This window comes from Cibotium barometz, chromosome 14, assembly GCF_041138505.1.
Source record: "Cibotium barometz isolate CiBa-2024 chromosome 14, ASM4113850v1, whole genome shotgun sequence".
NCBI lineage: Eukaryota > Viridiplantae > Streptophyta > Polypodiopsida > Cyatheales > Cibotiaceae > Cibotium > Cibotium barometz.
This window is the reverse complement of record NC_141059.1, coordinates 59,269,586-59,287,343: the sequence shown is the minus strand read 5'-3', so window position 1 is coordinate 59,287,343 and position 17,758 is coordinate 59,269,586. Positions and strand designations below refer to the sequence as shown.

At 44.9% G+C, this 17,758-nt stretch overlaps 1 protein-coding gene across 4 annotated transcripts in view; it reads left to right on the top strand.

The window, feature by feature from the left end:
* The window catches only part of LOC147632241 (uncharacterized), a 55,305-nt gene that overhangs the window by 9,803 nt on the left and 27,744 nt on the right, over window positions 1–17,758 (top strand). Inside the window, exons 2-3 of one of the 4 annotated variants that reach the window (XM_086808921.1) lie at window positions 1,223–1,311; window positions 16,263–16,363. The exons of 2 other annotated variants lie outside the window; for them this stretch is intronic. In XM_086808921.1, coding sequence (XP_086665047.1) covers window positions 1,223–1,311; window positions 16,263–16,348 — 175 coding nt within the window. In that variant the 3' untranslated portion in view covers window positions 16,349–16,363. Of the gene's footprint in view, window positions 1–1,222; window positions 1,312–16,262; window positions 16,364–17,758 lie in introns of those variants that run through there. One more of the 4 variants, XR_015267434.1, reaches the window with a different exon arrangement.

Below are 17,758 nucleotides of genomic sequence, written 5' to 3'. Positions count from 1 at the left end.
ACTATCCCATGTGGGGTGGGAGCAAAACAAAAGGAAGGGACAAAAGTTTAAAGGGAATCGTGGTCCTCTTTAGGGGAAGCCCATGCTTATATTGGTGGTGGCTTTTTCAAGAGTTGGGCTAAATGCTACACGTGGAGGAGATGTTGGTCGGCTGAAGATATGTGGGCAGGTGCTTCGTCGCTTGGAAAGGGATACATGGCTGGGTGCACAGGAGGGCGTGCTGAACTCTCTCTCTCTCTCTCTCTCTCTCTCTCTCTCTCCCACGTTTCTGTGAAGGACGGGGCTGGAGAGGCGACTGGCTGATTCTCTCCTTGGGCACATAGTCAGGTTACAACATACGTGGGTGGTTTTTCTCTGAAAGGCTGGTTAGTTGGGCACACAGGTTAGAAACGATCTCTCTCTCTCTCTCTCTCTCTCTCTCTCTCTCTCTCTCTCTTTGGTGACGGCTGGATTGCACGTGGGCTGGGCTATGGAGAACTGGCAGGTCTGGACTGCACGTGGGCAGATAGTTAGCAGGCGAACAGCTCTCCCTTTGTGAGTAGGCCGGTGGCCAGGACTGTAGGACAACAGATTTCTCTTTTTCTTTTTCTTTTTCTTCTCTCTTTGGGAGAAGGTGACACAAGATCTGCAGGTTTCTCTGCCTCTCTCTCTTTGTGAGCATGTGGGACTGCAGAAGGTGCACAATCGAGTCCCTCTTTCCACTAGTTCAAGACTGTTTCGGAGGTGCTATTCTGGCCCTTGAGAGGAATGGTTTGGCAGTTCGGGGGATGGAAATAGGGTAAGTTTTTGGATTGATTTGGAAGAGTTTACGGGCTGATGTATGGGTGTGTTTTTGGCTATGTGCATGGGCCAGTTAGATGCGTATTCAAGGCCTTGTGGATGTATTTATTATCTTGGTTGATTAGAGGTGAATAACACTGGTGTTTTGGGGCACATGGCTGTGTGAAATCTCTATGCTAAGAGGTCCAGAGGACTGGTAGTTTGGACATGCATATGTATAAGCCATGAATGGCAATGATGTATTCAGTTAGACTCTTTTTGTTATGCTTATTCCTTGCAAGGCCAATGTGATCGCCGAGGATGTTGTCCAATTGTTCATTCCGCATTGGTACCCGATTGGCGGGATTCCTAGGACCATAGTGTCAGATCGCGATGCCAAATTTATCAGTCATTTTTGGAGGGCATTGTTTGATAACTTTGGTACTAAATTGAAATTTTTCAGTGCATTCAACCCACAGACGGACGGCCAGACAGAGATATGCAACCAGTTGGCCTTTGATGTGCTGAAGTATTATGTCCACGATCAGCAAGGTAAGTGGGAATCTTATTTGTCTTTAGTTCAAGCTGTTTTGAATGATTCTTTTTCTTCAGCTATTGGCAGGACTCCATATGAGGCAACGTTTGGAAGACCTTTCTAGTCGTCGTTGACCAGGACCTCGTCTTCAGTACCTGAAGCGAATAGAGTGAAGGAGTCTTACTAAGAGATTTTAGAGTCAGTTAAAGACAAGTTGGCTAAAGCGTAAGAGGCCTACACTCCACAGGTCAATAAAGATCGAAGGGATATGAAGTTTCGGAAGGGGATTGGGTTTATCTCCGGATTATGAAGCAAAAGTTGAAACAGGTGGGCAAGCGATGTCCAAAGTTGTCTTTCAGGAGCTTCAGACCTTTTCCCATTAGGAAAAAGATTAATGAGGTGTCTATGCAATTAAAGCTACCTCTCAGTTGGATTATGCACGATGTGTTTCACGTCAATTGGTTAAAGCCATATGCAGGTCCTATCCCTTCAAAAGTCAAAGTTATGGTTCCAGAATAGATTCTTCTGCACCGTTTAGCAGAAGTTATGGTTCCAGAATAGATTCTTCTGCACCGTTTTAAGTATGGCTCAGGCCGAAGACTAAGACAGTTCTTCACGAAGTTTCAGGACCGAGGGACCCACGAAGCGGTATGGCTCGACAGAGTTTTTGAAGACTGTTCGGCGTTATTGACGGATTATTTGGAGGCTATGCAGCTTCCGCCAAGTTAAGCAGAAGGGGATGTCACGTGCATCTCGCACTTGGATGCCACGTAGACATATTTGTACAGAAGGTACAGGACCTGGGATGGTGAACTGGTCCCATGTGAGCCCAGAGTCAACTAGGGATCCATCTCAGTCGTCCAAGGTCAGGTGTGCATCACTGCATTGTCCTGCATAGGAGTCCAAGGTCAGGTGTGCACTGTCCTGCACATGAAACAGAGCCAGTCCGCGTTGTGAGTCTCCCTCTGGAATGATGTCAAGGATTCTGTGTATTTGGTATGGTACTGGATGCCAGATCAGTGAGTAGTTAGTTAGGGTTTGATTATAGGAAAAGGGGCCAGCCCATAGGGCTACCCCACGTCTTAGGATGGGCATGGGGATGGTGTGAAAGGGGTGAAGAACTGCAGGTCAAGGGCAGAGATTTCTCAGCCAAGAAAGGTCAAGTTTTCTGTATTTTCTTTTCAGATTCACGTCATTATAATAAAGCGAATACACCATCCGTGGTGAGGGTCCTTCAGAGGGTATTTGGGACCCAATACTGTGTCCTCTCTCTCTCTCTCTCTCTCTCTCTCTCTATTTTCTACACATCTTCATTCAGTTTTGTGCGTTAGTTCCGTCGTGAAAAGTGTGCTGATTTCTGAGCATTGAAGTTACCGACCTTCTCCGAAGCTTCCGCATGTTACAGGAACTTTCTCCGGAAAGGCCAAAAGATCTTGTTATTGATCTTATTCCTGGGAGTACCCCACCAAATAGACCGCCGTACCGTGTTAGTGTATCCCAACAAGAGAAAATTATGAGCTAGTTACAGGAGTTGTTGAAAAAGGGGCAGGATTTAGCCAAGCTCATTACCCTTTTGCTCACCTGTACTCTTAGTGCAAAAGAAAGATGGTCCTTGGCGCACGTGCATAGATTACAGGGCACTAAATAAGAATACCATCAAGAATCGATTCCCTATTCCGAGAATCGATGACATTTTGGACCGCTTACAGGGCTCCATAGTCTTTAGTCGGATTTACTTAAAAAGCGGGTATCACCAGATACGCATTAGACCCGAGGATGTGCATAAGACAACATTTTGTACCACCTTTGGGCTATATGAGTTCTTTGTCATGCATGCCCTTTGGCTTGACAAATGCTCCCGCCACCTTTAACAGGATGATGGCTAGGATTTTCTGGCCTCATTGAGTGTTTGTGGACACATTCTTTGATGACATGATTGTGCATTCACGCTCAGACGAGGAGCATAGGGAGCATTTGGCCACAGTGTTTGAAGAACGCTGGAAGCATAGGTTGGTCATAAATGGCAAGAAGACTGAGTCCTTCTTGGAAGAAATACACTTCTTGGGGCACATCGTGTCTAAAGGAGTCCGTATGGATTCTTCGTAAGTAGAAGCAATTCTCAATTGGCCAGATTTGAGGACCGTGCATGGTGTACTCATCTTTTTGGGATTGTGTTCCTATTACAGGTGGTACACATGGTATTTTGCTGAGATTGCTTTGCCTCTTCATGCTTTGACAGAGAAGGGAACTCCGTTTCGATGGGCTGATCGAGAAATTGCAGCCTTTAAGAAGCTTAAAGAAAAGCTTACTTTGAATCCCGTATTGGTACTACCGGATCTCCGAAAGGCTTTTGTTGTCCAGTGTGATGCAGGTGGGAATAGCATTGGGGTAGTTCTTATGCAAGAAGGACATGTATTAGCCTATGAGAGTCGTATATTACAGAATGCCGAGAAGCATTTACAGGTCTATGAGAAAGAGATGTTGGTTGTAATTCAGGCTCTGTCTACATGGAAACACTATTTGCTTGGGACTGATTTCATTGTGTAGACATATCATCAGACGTTGCGTTATTTCCTCGCGCAGACTAAGCTTTTCTGAGAAGCATGTGAGATGGGCCAACTTTTTGTCTATGTTCCACTTTCAGATTGTACATGTGGAAGGCAAAAAGAATGTTGTGGCATATGCTTTGTCACGCAAGCCACAGGTCTCAGCGGTTTCACTTGCTTATCATCATGAGCTTGATAAGATGAAAGAGCAGTATGCATAGGATGAGGATTTTGGTAGGGTCCATGATCAGATCTCTGAGGGTCAGTCGCATGATCATTATACTCTTAGGGATGGCTTTTTGTTGATGCATGATAGACTGTGTGTTACCAGAGAGTTACGGCTCAAGGTTATGATTGAAAGTCATGCTCCACCGTATGCAGGTCATAGGGGCATTGAGGCCATGGTAAAGACAGTTGAGGCTTTCTTTTATTGGCCAACCTTGAGAAGGGATGTTGATGCTTTTGTAAACCGGCCTGACGGGCGGTGAAACAAACACTCGCACATAAAACACTTCAACACCATTGAGGACCTAGAAAAGGAAAACAAACAGGGGGAGCTAGAGTGCTCCTGCAAATAGTACACGGACACCGATTGGCCCCAAATCGCAGTGGCGCCCCTTGCGGTATTTCTTTAATTGATTATAAGAGCTTTGATTACAATATAAAGCTGGTAATTCAGCCGTCCCAGTAGAACTCCTGAAGCCTGCAAAGAACCTGCATCTGGCTTCCTGTCCACACGGCATCCACAAATAAATCCAGCCATTGTTCACATCGAAAGACTCTCTCACATTGAGTCTGCATACAGAAGCTTTCTCCCATGATCAAGGCTGCCACAACCATCCATAGCCTCTCACTCTATGAACAACATCACACCCTGACACATCCAGTGCTCTTGCATCACAACACAGACTCCCAAACTGTCTCTCAAAAGAGTATCACAGCACAGCATACCATACAGTCGACACACCTGTACAAACCCTCTCTACCTCTCAAGGGTACTATCCATCTCTGTCATGGATTCCCTGTCCCCTGTCCAATCAGTAGCAAGGCTGTACCAAACATGTGTCCATTTCTGTACCTTCTGCCTGCATGTGACCTATCTCCTGGAGAAACCCAAAAACATGTCTCTTCGAGAAAACCTACGACCTGTTTCCACATGAAATCCTTAGGCCTGTTTCCCTTTGAAACTTCTGTCATGTTTCCCATACATCTAGTTACCTATTCCCTCATGAAACATCTGGCAACATAGAGATTCCCATAACTGTAGGTCCCACTCTTCCTTTCTAGCAGGAAGAAAACAATCTGCTCCATGAGCACGCAGCCATGCGAGCTTGCTTCACTCCCATGCCAAGAAACATAACCAAGTGACCTGTACTTGCAGCCCAAAACCCAAGTACATTGCTGAATTTGCAACCAAACAAAAACAGCCCATAAATTGTCCTGTTTCCACCCTCTGAACTGCCAAACCCTTCCTCTCACAAAGGGCTAGAGAGAACCACTCTAGAACAGTCTTGAGCCAGTGAAAAGAGAGACTCCGAAAGACATCACCTGCAGTCCCACTTGCTCACAAAGAAAGAGAGACTTACAGTCTTTATGTCGCTTTCCACAAGGAAGAAAAGACTCGAGGAAAAGCCCCGAATTGTCTTGTCCTCTTGTCTTGCAGCCGGAAGAGGGAGAATACTTGTGAGAGAACCTGCTGTCCAGCCTTGTGTTCCCTTCTCACAACTCACACTTCCCAACTGACAACCATCTTCTCGCCAAAAGCAAAGGAGAGAGAGAGAAAAGAAAGAACCTGCAGGCGCCTGTGTACTCTACAGCACAGCAGCCATCTTATCCTCCAAAAAGCCAAAGAGAGAGAAGAAAAAGGATCTGTGTTTCTGTCCTATTGTGCAACACACCAGAAAAATGGCAAGCGTCCTCGATTGCACTCAATGGCACAGTAAAGCATCTCATGAGCAAAGATACCCCATATGGCAAAAACAATGGCCCTCCAATGCATCTGGGTGATAAAATAATCATCCTGCACAATAAGCCACACTGTCCTCTTGCTTGTTCCTTCAGAACCTACAGCAAAAGTCTAAAACCAAATGGAAACACGTTACCGGTGTTAGCCAAAAACAAAACCATGCATCATTCTACATATGACACACATATGCATGACACACATATGCATTCGCAAACAATATGCTCCTCAAAATGCTCTACCTACTCCAAAGTAATAGTCTAAGGGCTGCTCGCAAGCCTTATGCCCATGGACATCCAGCAGGACCCACGACTGATGGTACAACATGAGCATATGAAAGCACTCAATGCATCCAAACACTACATCCACTAAGTACTTTCCCACATATGTCTCATGGCCATCCCGCAGGAGTCACACCCAATGGTGCATCCATGAACATAATAAAGCACTTGATGTATCATACCAACATACATGCAGCACATGACACAATGCAGAGTATTTCCCAATGTATTCTCAATGATACCAGGATCCAATGGCACCGGAATACAAAAATACCTCTACCTCAAAAAAGTGAATGCATACATGCACAAACAGAGTTCGATCCATATTTCCATGAACCAAACCAACTCTAGGACTGCTCGCAAGACTTATGTCCTCCATAGAGTTATCCATAGTTGCAGTTATAGTTCAAGGTGCGGCCGACTGTGAACCATACCCAACTTTACCATCTCACGTGTCTAGAACACAAGGTCATAGAAGTCCCATAAGCAGATGTACTGTCAGCCTCAGTACCTTCGGGTGAATACAAAGATGTCACCAAGCGACTCCTAGATGACAACTGAGCCTATCTGTAACAACAAGGGAGCGGAGGTGCTACCCCCCTCTTGAGCATCAGGCAATGCTCCAGACCTATGCTCTGCTGAACCTGAATGAGCCGTAACAATAAGAGTTGGCTCCAACTCATAGGTATCAAGATAAAGCTGCAACTCCTGAGGTGAATATGCTAAGTCACCCTCCTCCATCCACTTCGCATCCATCAGTGAACCTCCTCCATCCACTTCGTATCCATCAGTGAACAGCTCTTGAACGTCACAGGATAGCGACGGGAAACCTTACCCTGTACCTTTCTTTCCTTATGTGCCAGTATATGCTCAGGAATAGAAACCTCCTCAAGTTCCTCCACTTCCATCTGAGCCTCATATGATACATCCTCAGGCACCCAAAACCTGCTTGCACTCCACCCAAGTGGTAAGCGCAAGTCCTCGATGAAGCATAGTAGATCACCACTGCTAAACATAGAAGGAAACTGTCTTCCGAACCCATGAAGCCTCTATGAAGATACCACTGGTGACAAACTGTCGAAAGCCATAGCCTTCAACGCATTTCCTGCACCATAACACTTCAACTGCTTCTTGTTCCTGGTCGACTACTTCTTGTCCTTGGTGTCTTTTCTCCTGAGCTTCATCTTCAGCTCTTGCTCTTCACCTCATATAGGCAAAGACACAAATCCTGTACTGTGTCCTGCACTTCCTTTTCACTTTCCTCATGTTGAAGCTTTTGATGTGACTCTCATGAGACAACCACGAGCTCGTCCCCTTAGGAAAGTTGGCGATTGTCCCGACCAAAGCAACCACGGACTCGCCTCCTTGAGAAAGTCGACGACGTGTCCCGGCAACGGAACCTTGTAAACCGGCCTGACGGGCGGTGAAACAAACACTCGCACATAAAACACTTCAACACCATTGAGGACCTAGAAAAGGAAAACAAACAGGGGGAGCTAGAGTGCTCCCGCAAATAGTACACGGACACCGATTGGCCCCAAATCGCAGTGGCGCCCCTTGCGGTATTTCTTTAATTGATTATAAGAGCTTTGATTACGATATAAAGCTGGTAATTCAGCCGTCCCAGTAGAACTCCTGAAGCCTGCAAAGAACCTGCATCTGGCTTCCTGTCCACACGGCATCCACAAATAAATCCAGCCATTGTTCACATCGAAAGACTCTCTCACATTGAGTCTGCATACAGAAGCTTTCTCCCATGATCAAGGCTGCCACAACCATCCATAGCCTCTCACTCTATGAACAGCATCACACCCTGACACATCCAGTGCTCTTGCATCACAACACAGACTCCCAAACTGTCTCTCAAAAGAGTATCACAGCACAGCATACCATACAGTCGACACACCTGTACAAACCCTCTCTACCTCTCAAGGGTACTATCCATCTCTGTCATGGATTCCCTGTCCCCTGTCCAATCAGTAGCAAGGCTGTACCAAACATGTGTCCATTTCTGTACCTTCTGCCTGCATGTGACCTATCTCCTGGAGAAACCCAAAAACATGTCTCTTCGAGAAAACCTACGACCTGTTTCCACATGAAATCCTTAGGCCTGTTTCCCTTTGAAACTTCTGTCATGTTTCCCATACATCTAGTTACCTATTCCCTCATGAAACATCTGGCAACATAGAGATTCCCATAACTGTAGGTCCCACTCTTCCTTTCTAGCAGGAAGAAAACAATCTGCTCCATGAGCACGCAGCCATGCGAGCTTGCTTCACTCCCATGCCAAGAAACATAACCAAGTGACCTGTACTTGCAGCCCAAAACCCAAGTACATTGCTGAATTTGCAACCAAACAAAAACAGCCCATAAATTGTCCTGTTTCCACCCTCTGAACTGCCAAACCCTTCCTCTCACAAAGGGCTAGAGAGAACCACTCTAGAACAGTCTTGAGCCAGTGAAAAGAGAGACTCCGAAAGACATCACCTGCAGTCCCACTTGCTCACAAAGAAAGAGAGACTTACAGTCTTTATGTCGCTTTCCACAAGGAAGAAAAGACTCGAGGAAAAGCCCCGAATTGTCTTGTCCTCTTGTCTTGCAGCCGGAAGAGGGAGAATACTTGTGAGAGAACCTGCTGTCCAGCCTTGTGTTCCCTTCTCACAACTCACACTTCCCAACTGACAACCATCTTCTCGCCAAAAGCAAACGAGAGAGAAAGAAAAGAAAGAACCTGCAGGCGCCTGTGTACTCTGCAGCACAGCAGCCATCTTATCCTCCAAAAAGCCAAAGAGAGAGAAGAAAAAGGATCTGTGTTTCTGTCCTATTGTGCAACACACCAGCCAGTAGCTTCCCTCTTCAAGAGTCAGTTCAGAGCCTGAATTCAGCTGCGCCTGCATACACAACAGCTTTGCTTGCTTGCAACTCTCTCAAAAAAACAAGAGAAAGCTGAAGCGCAGCCTTGCAGCCTGCCTGTTTTCAGAAAAGCTCTCCACGCCAGCAGCCTGTATGCGCCCTGTTTTCAGAAAGGCTCTCCTCTCTCATGCGCTGCCCGCCAGCCTTCCTCTTTCCCCAGAAAGCACATGTGGCCCCAAAATAGCTTAAGGGCCACGATTTTCTTTTATGAAGGGCTTTATAAATGATTACAAAGGTTTTTAAACCTTTTAAGCTAAAATCTTTTTGCCCCCTTTCACACATGGGGTTGTCCACACATGGGCTTCCATCTTCACTCCCACCTGATGCCATTCACACTGTCCACCATGTCCCCGTGCACATCTGCATCTTGTCCAGAGAAAAACACAGGGTCGTGACACTTTTGTTAGGCAATGCATCGTATGTTAGAAGGTGAAGTTTGACTGTCAGAAGACACCAGGGTTACTTCAGCCTTTACCTATTCCAGATAGACCATAGGAGAGCATTGCCATGGGCCTTTACCTATTCCAGATAGACCATGGGAGAGCATTGCCATGGATTTTATATTTGATCTTTCGAGGACGCAAATGGAGAATGATGGCATTTGGACTATCATATGCCGGTTTAGTAAGCATGCTCATTTCATTCCCGTGCGTAAGAAGATCAAAGTTGATCACATGGTGAAGTTGTTCATGGCGAACATCTTCAAGTATCATTGCATGTCTTCGTCTATCATCACTGACTGTGATCCACGGATGACGAGTTTATTTTGGAGAGGGTTGTTTGACAACATCGGACAACTCTCAAGTTTTCATCTTCGTTTCATCCACAGAGACAGATGGGCAGTCGGAAGAGGCTAATTCCAGAATCCACAGTGTTAGATCTTCTTAAGTGCTATGTCTTAGAGCACAAGCAACAATGGAAAAGTATCTTCCTTTGGTAGAGTTCGCTTATAACAACACCGTCCGTATGTCAACGGGCAAGGCGCCTTTTGAGATTGTGGAAGGGAGGAAGGTACTACCCATTTTGCACACAAAGGATAAGATTTTTCAGGCTGACCAGGATGTGGAGAACATGGATGAAGCTTATAGAAGAGTTAAGTTGGCACTCCAAAGAACTCAACAAAAGCAAAAAAAGGCAATAGACCGTCACATGTGTGCATTAGAGTTTGCATTGGGTGATTGGGTCCTTTTGTGTTTTGAGAAATACAGGCTCAAGAAGATGAAGGTTAAAGAGCGCTTATTCCGTAAGTTGAGCATGCGCTACTATGGACCTTTTCAGGTATTGGAAAAGATCGGTGAGGTGGTGCACGTTAGGTATTGCAGTTTATCTTGATGTCTTTGAGTTGGAGCCGACTCTTGCTACGACGCATTCAGGTTCAGCAGAGCATGGGTCTGGAGCATTGCTTGATGCTCAAGAGGGGGGTAGTACCTCCACTCCCTTGATACAGACAGGCTAGATGTCATCTAGAGGTTGTTGGTGTAGCTTTTGTCTCACTCGAAGGTACTGACAGTTGACAGTACATTCGCTTATGGGACTTCTACGATATATGTGTACTAGTCACATTGGATGTATGGTTCACATTGGTATGCAACTTGGACTATTACTACACCATTGGCTTGTCGTGAACGTTGTTACATATGCATGGCTCAGAGAGATTGGGATGCTGATCTTGCCATATTGCTCTTTTTACTTTTAGAGGATCACATGGTTGATGTCTTGTTATATTGGGCAGCCTTCGTTATCACCGAGATTCTGCTTTGGATGTCATGCTGTATCACCAGAATGCAATCGAGGACGTTTGCGATTTTCAAGAGGGGGGTATGTCACGACCTTATTTTTGCAGCATATCTGTGAGCATGGTTGTCAATGTGCAGGACATTGGTTATATGTTAACACTTGGGGTCATCTATTAAAGATTCTTTTTATTACCCCATGTGGGGGGGACAAAGCAAAAGAAAGGGACAAAGATTTAAAGCCTTTAAAAATTAAGAAAACCCTTTGAAGGGAATCGTGGTTCTTTTTAGGGAAAGCCCACGCTATTATTGGTGGTGGCTTTTTGGAGAGTCAGGCTAGATGCTACACGCTGGGTGCACAGGAGGGCACGCTGAACTCTCTCTCTCACTCTCCCACGCTTTTGTGGAGGGCGGGGCAAGAGACATGCGAGTGACTGATTCTCTCCTTGGGCACATAGGCGGGTTATAGCATACGTGGGTGGTTTTCTCTGAAAGGCTAGTCGGCTGGGTACACAGGATAGAAATGATCTTCTCTCTCTCTCTTTGGCGACGGCAGGACTGCACGTGGGTTGGGCTGTGGAGAACCGGCAGGTCTAGATTGCACGCGGGGTGGACAGTCTATAGGCGAACAACTCTCCCTTTGTGAGTAGGCCGACGGCCAAGATTGCAAGATATCAGATGATTTCTCTTTTCTTTCTCTTCTCTCTTTGCGAGAAGGTGACACAAGGTCTACAGGTCTCTCTCTCTCTCTCTCTCTCTCTCTCTCTCTCTCTCTCTTTGCGAGCAGGTGGGACTCCAGAAGGTGCACAAGAGTCCCTCTTTCCACTAGTTCAAGATTGTTATGGAGGTGCTCTTCTGGCCATTTGTGAGAGTATGTTTCCCAATCACGTAGGAGCTCTGCACTCATTTATAAGGAAAAACTTTTTTCGAAACATAACATTGTGTTGAACTCTACCCAGGTCCTTAGACTTTTGACACTCTTGGCCAAACTCATCCAGCATTTCTACGCTTTGCCTATTAACGATAGGTTTGTCTCTACAGGTCCACCTCCTGTGGTGCTTGCTTGAGGTTGTGGATATCTAACCACTTCTGTAGAAAGACATTCGTTGAGTCCTGGTTGTGTTCTTTTTCTTCTCTCCCAAAGCTCGGCAGCTTGAGGTTATGGAGAAGATTAGCAGTCATTGCGGATTGCTTCGCAGGCACTCCGGCTTGCAATCCTACTCAAGGCACTACGTCCTTGGTAAGAGGAAAATACACATTCCTGTGTGTAGATCGTGGCATAAAAACATTCCCTGCAAGAGTAGCAGAACTCGCTTCTCTGATCGTGCACTAACTACATGTTGTCCGTCGTTGCGGATAGACCTACAGGGTCATCTACTGACACGAAAACATTAGAAGCTATGTCAATGAGAACATCCCCGGTCCCTCGCGAGCCCGAAGAAGATTGTATCATCTGAGCAATTACCACCTGTCGAATATGGTCAAGCTCGGCCTAAAATAGATTGGACATGGAGGACAACATTTGAGAAAACCCTCCTAATCCACCTAATGGCCAACATTTGAGAAAATCCTCCTAATCCACCTAATGGCGATGAACCACCACCACTAGCCATGTCGGAATTGGATTTTTCAAGCTTATTATTATTTTTAATTATTTTTTATTTTGCAGTTAAATAACAAAAGACGATAAATAAATAAATCACAAGGGAGAAATTGAAACTAGCTACCTAAGTCCCATAGAGTGTGCCGACTCGTTGGAGACGTGGTCTCATTGATGTCGGTGTCAATGTGTCCGCAGTCGATGCAAAAAGTAATGTCTTGCGCACTACAACGAAGTTACGCGAAGAAATGACCATCGCACTACGGCGTGGTCGATACCTTGTCGCGAGAGAGAGAGAGAGAGAGAGAGAGAGAGAGAGAGAGAGAGAGATGCTTGGTGTTGTGCTTCTGTGGCTGTCGGCTTCTCTTCCCCTTGGCTGTGCGTTGAAAACGAGAGAGGGAAAGCTTCTTTCTCTACACACACATAATTGGGATTTACTGATTCGATGAGAGAGAGAGAGAGAGAGAGAGAGAGAGAGAGAGAGAGAGAGATGTCTTCTTCTTTACATGTCTTCTCTTGTTGACTTGCTTCGTGTAGATGTTGCAATCTCTCAAAGCGCCAGTTATGTCACGCTATCCGCCCAGCTGTGTGTTGGCTCACGAAAAAACCGGCATGGCAAGAGTTGCAGCTTCTTGAGTGGGTTGCTCAAGCGTTTGCTGCTGTGTATCAGGCGCCAGACTCAAGTTCTTGTGTCACAAGTAGCCAAGGGGACACTCGAACGATAATACAGACCAACATTTCAAATACCTGACAGAGCATGATAAGACATCAGAAGAACCATAAATAATACAATAACACCGCACTGAGCCGGAACGGTCGGCCCTTGTAGGAACTTCTTTATTCACATAGAAGCTTTTACAAGATACCAAAGTGCGGGTGCATACATCGGATTTTTCCACAAAGCATTAGCACAAATCTTGTCCAGATAAACTATCCAGTGCCAAGATACTGTCACCATTTGGTCCATCTCAATTTCTGGAGCCACTTCTATGGGATTGTCACTTCATAGAGTGGCCAGATTTGTGCCATGTTCACATGTGGCTAGGCCAGCGTCCCATGTGAAAGGGTCAGTCTTCTTGTGTCACATGGACGGAAACCAATTTTGTGCCACCTGTGTCTGATCAATATTGTGCCATATGGACGGGAGCCTTTTTGTTGCCACTCGTGTATGTCTTACCCATGGGATTGTCACTCCATGGTAGGACTGATGTTTGTGTCGAGCTTTGTCTATGGGATTGTCACTCCATAGAAAGGCCCGTGCTAGGATTTTTGTTTTGTCTATGGGACTGTCACTCCATAGGAAGACGAAGACTTCATATTTTTGTTGCGCCAGTTTTGTGTCCGACAAGAAATCCTTGTACAAGTTTCATGAAAGGGAGATTTCATCTATTGCATGTGCACATGCATTCATGTTTGCATGCATAAACTTGTTTTCGCATGACTTGTTTTCGTGTGTTTGCTTGCTACGTCGTGCCAGTACACTAGACGAGGACGCTCCCAATGTACCGTGGGTGTGCTGTTTGCTGACAAGTTCATGTGTTGTGCTAACAGGTGGTAAGTATTGTTCTTTTTGGCCTTTTCAAATGTAAAATCAATAAAGTAATGTAAACCTTAATGTGTATAAGGTTGGGTGTTCACATATATTTAAAGTATTGGTTGGACACTTGTTAGTGTGCGTGCCTAAGAGTTAACCTTTGATTAAGGTTTAATAATATTTAAAGTAAGGATTGCATGGGAAACATTTCCTCTCCACATGTGGATGGTATGGGATGGTTAATGGAAGGAGGCGACTGTTGTATTGAGAGGGGGAGAGTGGTTTTTTGAACACGCCTTCTCCAATATGCCTGGTTGTTGCCACCCCTGGTATCTGCGTGTGTGTTGTCGTTACACCCACCTCTAGTTGCTATCCTGGACCCGTCTCCAAGTGACCTAGTTACTTTATCCCTAGACACGCCTTGACACCAACCGACTGTTGCTGCCTTGTACTCGCCTCTAGTTTGGTTGCCTGTTCTTGCCTACAACACTAGTGCTGTTGCCCCTGAACTGACTGGCTACTGCATCAGCACCTGTCTCTAGCCTTGCTGTCGGCTACTGCATTAGAATCCGCTTGGTTGCGGCATCAGAATCTAGAACCTGTTGTTGGTTGTTGTCTTATACTCGACTACTGTACCTACTGTACCTGTTGGTTGCCACATCTGTACCTACTGGCTGCCATACTTGTTCTTGCTGTTTGCATTGACCAGGATTACATTAAAGGGGGCGAACAGTCTCCTCACTTTACAACCCAATTTGAATCTTTATCAAGTACTTGTTTTTGTATTTTCAAATTCATATAGTAAATGTTGTTGTTACAAGTCTTGTGTAGGCTAGCATCACCCCTAGTTTCCTTCACCATGGAAGGTCACTTGGAATGGTGATCTTTCCCTCACATTTAGAGGAGTCAGTGAAGGTCATTGGGGCATGAGGAAAAACTGGGAGTGAAGGTCATTGGGGCATGAGAAAAAACTGGGAGTAAAGCTTACTTGGGAGCACGAGATATCACTTTCTCCACGGTTTCACCTTGCCAGGCATTAGTATAGGCGTACTTGTTCGTGCACGGTCCCGGAAGTCTAGTGAGGAGCGGGTGTTCACCGAGTGAAGGTGAGAGATTGCCTGTGATTTGGTCTACTCCAACAACTAATTCTTCATCGACAAAAATCTTATTGTTTTTCAGTTGTATTCACTCCATGTTATGGAGAAATCTGATCTTGGGGCCCATGACCACTTGTACATATAAATACTCTGGGAAATACAAACTGTATTGAGGGGGGAGGGGGGGAGGGGTTTCTGGCTCCAGTGATAGTGTCAAGTGTTCTTTGTCATTTTCAGTTTTAAATACTCCAGGAAATACAAACTAAGATTAGGTCTCCACGACCTCATTCACAAGTCGGTCAAAATGCTTCTCCAGCATTCTTGACATAAAACAATCATTTAAAAACAGTTCAAAAATACAGATTCTATAACGAACTCTTGTCTTTCCACATTGCTCCACATCAGCCCACATTGTTTAATTCCATAACCATTTCATAAGTATTTCTATTCTCATCCAATCACATCATTTTCATCTCATCACATCTTTCCTCAATTTATCCTCATCAGATCTCATCCACTGGCAGCTACCGATATCCACATCTCATCACATCACGTTCATTCGAATCTCATCCATTCAGACCACATCACATTTTCTCACATCTCATCCACTCGGATCACATCACATTCACTCACATCTCATCCACTCGGACCACATCACATTCACTCACATCACATCTCATTCATTTTACCTCACATCTCATCCACTCGGACCACATCACATCTCATTCATTTTACCTCACATCTCATTCTTTCACATCTATCCCGATTCACATCCCATCCCATCACATTCATTTAAATCCATCATATTCACATTCATTTAAATCCATCACATTCACATTCTTTCATATCCATCACATTCACATCCACATATATTTATGACACATCACATCTCTTTCCATCACATCACATCATTTTCATCTCATGACATCTTTCCTCAATTTATCCTCATCAGATCTCATCCACTCGCATCTACCCATATCCACATCTCATCACATCACATTCATTCGAATCTCATCCATTCAGATCACATCACATTCACTCACATCTCATCCACTCAGACCACATCACATTCACTCACACCACATCGCATTCATTTTACCTCACATCTCATTCATTCACATCTATCTCGATTCACATCCCATCACATCATATTCACATTCATTCAAATCCATCATATTCATATTCATTCATATTCATCACGTTCACAGGGAGGGGAGGGGTTCTGGCCCCAGTGATAGTGTCAAGTGTTCTTTGTCATTTTCAGTTTTAATGTTGCAAGTAATGTCCATTGTTTGTATTAGGGACAGGAGGAAAAACTAGGAGCAAAGCTTACTTGGGAACACGAGGTATCACTCCCTCCACAGTGTTTCACCTTGCCAGGCGTTAGTATAGGCGTGTCTGTTGGTGCACGGTCCCGGAAGACTGAAGACTAGTGAGGGGCGGGTGTTCACCCAGTGAAGGTGGGAGACTGTCTGTGATTTGGTCTACTACAACAACCGATTCTTCATCGACAAAAATCTTATTGTTTTTTAGTTGTATTCACTCCATGTTATGGAGAAATCTGGTCTTGGGGCCCGTGAACACTTACAAACATATAAACACTCCAAGAAATATAAACTGTATTGAGGGGGGGGGGCAGTGATGGTGTCAAGTGTTCTTTGTCATCATCAGTTTTAATGTTGCAAGTAATGTCCATTGTTTGTATTAGTTAAGTGATCTAAAAATGTGTATTTTATCTTCCGATTTGTAGGCCTCTTGTAGGGAGTGGTTACAGATACAAACATCTCTAGGAGCTGTCCAAAACAGTTTCCAAAAATCAGCTCATAAACCATCCATTAATCAGCCCGGAACAGAGCCAAAAACAATCCCAAACTTTGTGACAAAACAGTCCCAAAACTGAGCCTCAAATCAGCCCCAAAAACAGTCCCAAATTTGCTCAAAATTGAGTCGACCAGCACTGTCAGGCTCTGGGAGAAAAGGACCAGCCATCTGCTCTGTAAGGAGTCTACCAGGTCTATGGCTGCCTTGTAAGAAGTCGACCTGCTCTATGGCTGTCCTTTGGAAAGTGTCGACCAGCCCTATGGTTGTCATAGAAGGAGTCGACCAGCCTTGTATAAGGTAGGGAGCAAGTCGGCCAGCAAAGGAGAGAGAGAGAGAGAGAGAAAGAGAGGGCTCCAGAGTGATGCGCATCTCCAAAAACAGCCCCGATCCCTTTTTAAATAGTCGACTATCTATATTTGCAACACTTTTCTCTTTTTGCCCAAAATAGTTGAGCTTGCCCAAAAATATCAAATTTTTAGCTTGGCTTGTACTCCAAGTTTTAGTCAAAAAATATCAACTTTATGCTTTCCTTGGCTTGTACTCCAAGTTTTAGCCCAAAAATATAATATGTCCAGCCTGTTCATAATGATGTGTGAACACATTGACTTATAAACATTATAAGTCACTTTTATTGAATAAAATTTCATGTTGCATTTGCTGTGTGGCCATCTTTCAGTCAAATCCATGCTAGTGAATGCTTCAACTTTCTTCTGTGGAAAATGCTTGTTCACACCTTGGTTCCGCTTTGTGTGTGAAACATTGGTTAAGACTGGTGAAGGGACCAAATAGTGACATTTCATCCGTCTTATAAAGGAGTTGTCGGCAACTATATAAACCTGATACCACTGAGATATCCTTCAAGAATAGCAGATGCCACGCTAATCCATAATATTTCAGCCATAAATCCAGATCCACGATCCCAAGTTAGATACATGCACAAGAGCTAATCATATCGAAACTTTATCTATATCTCGAG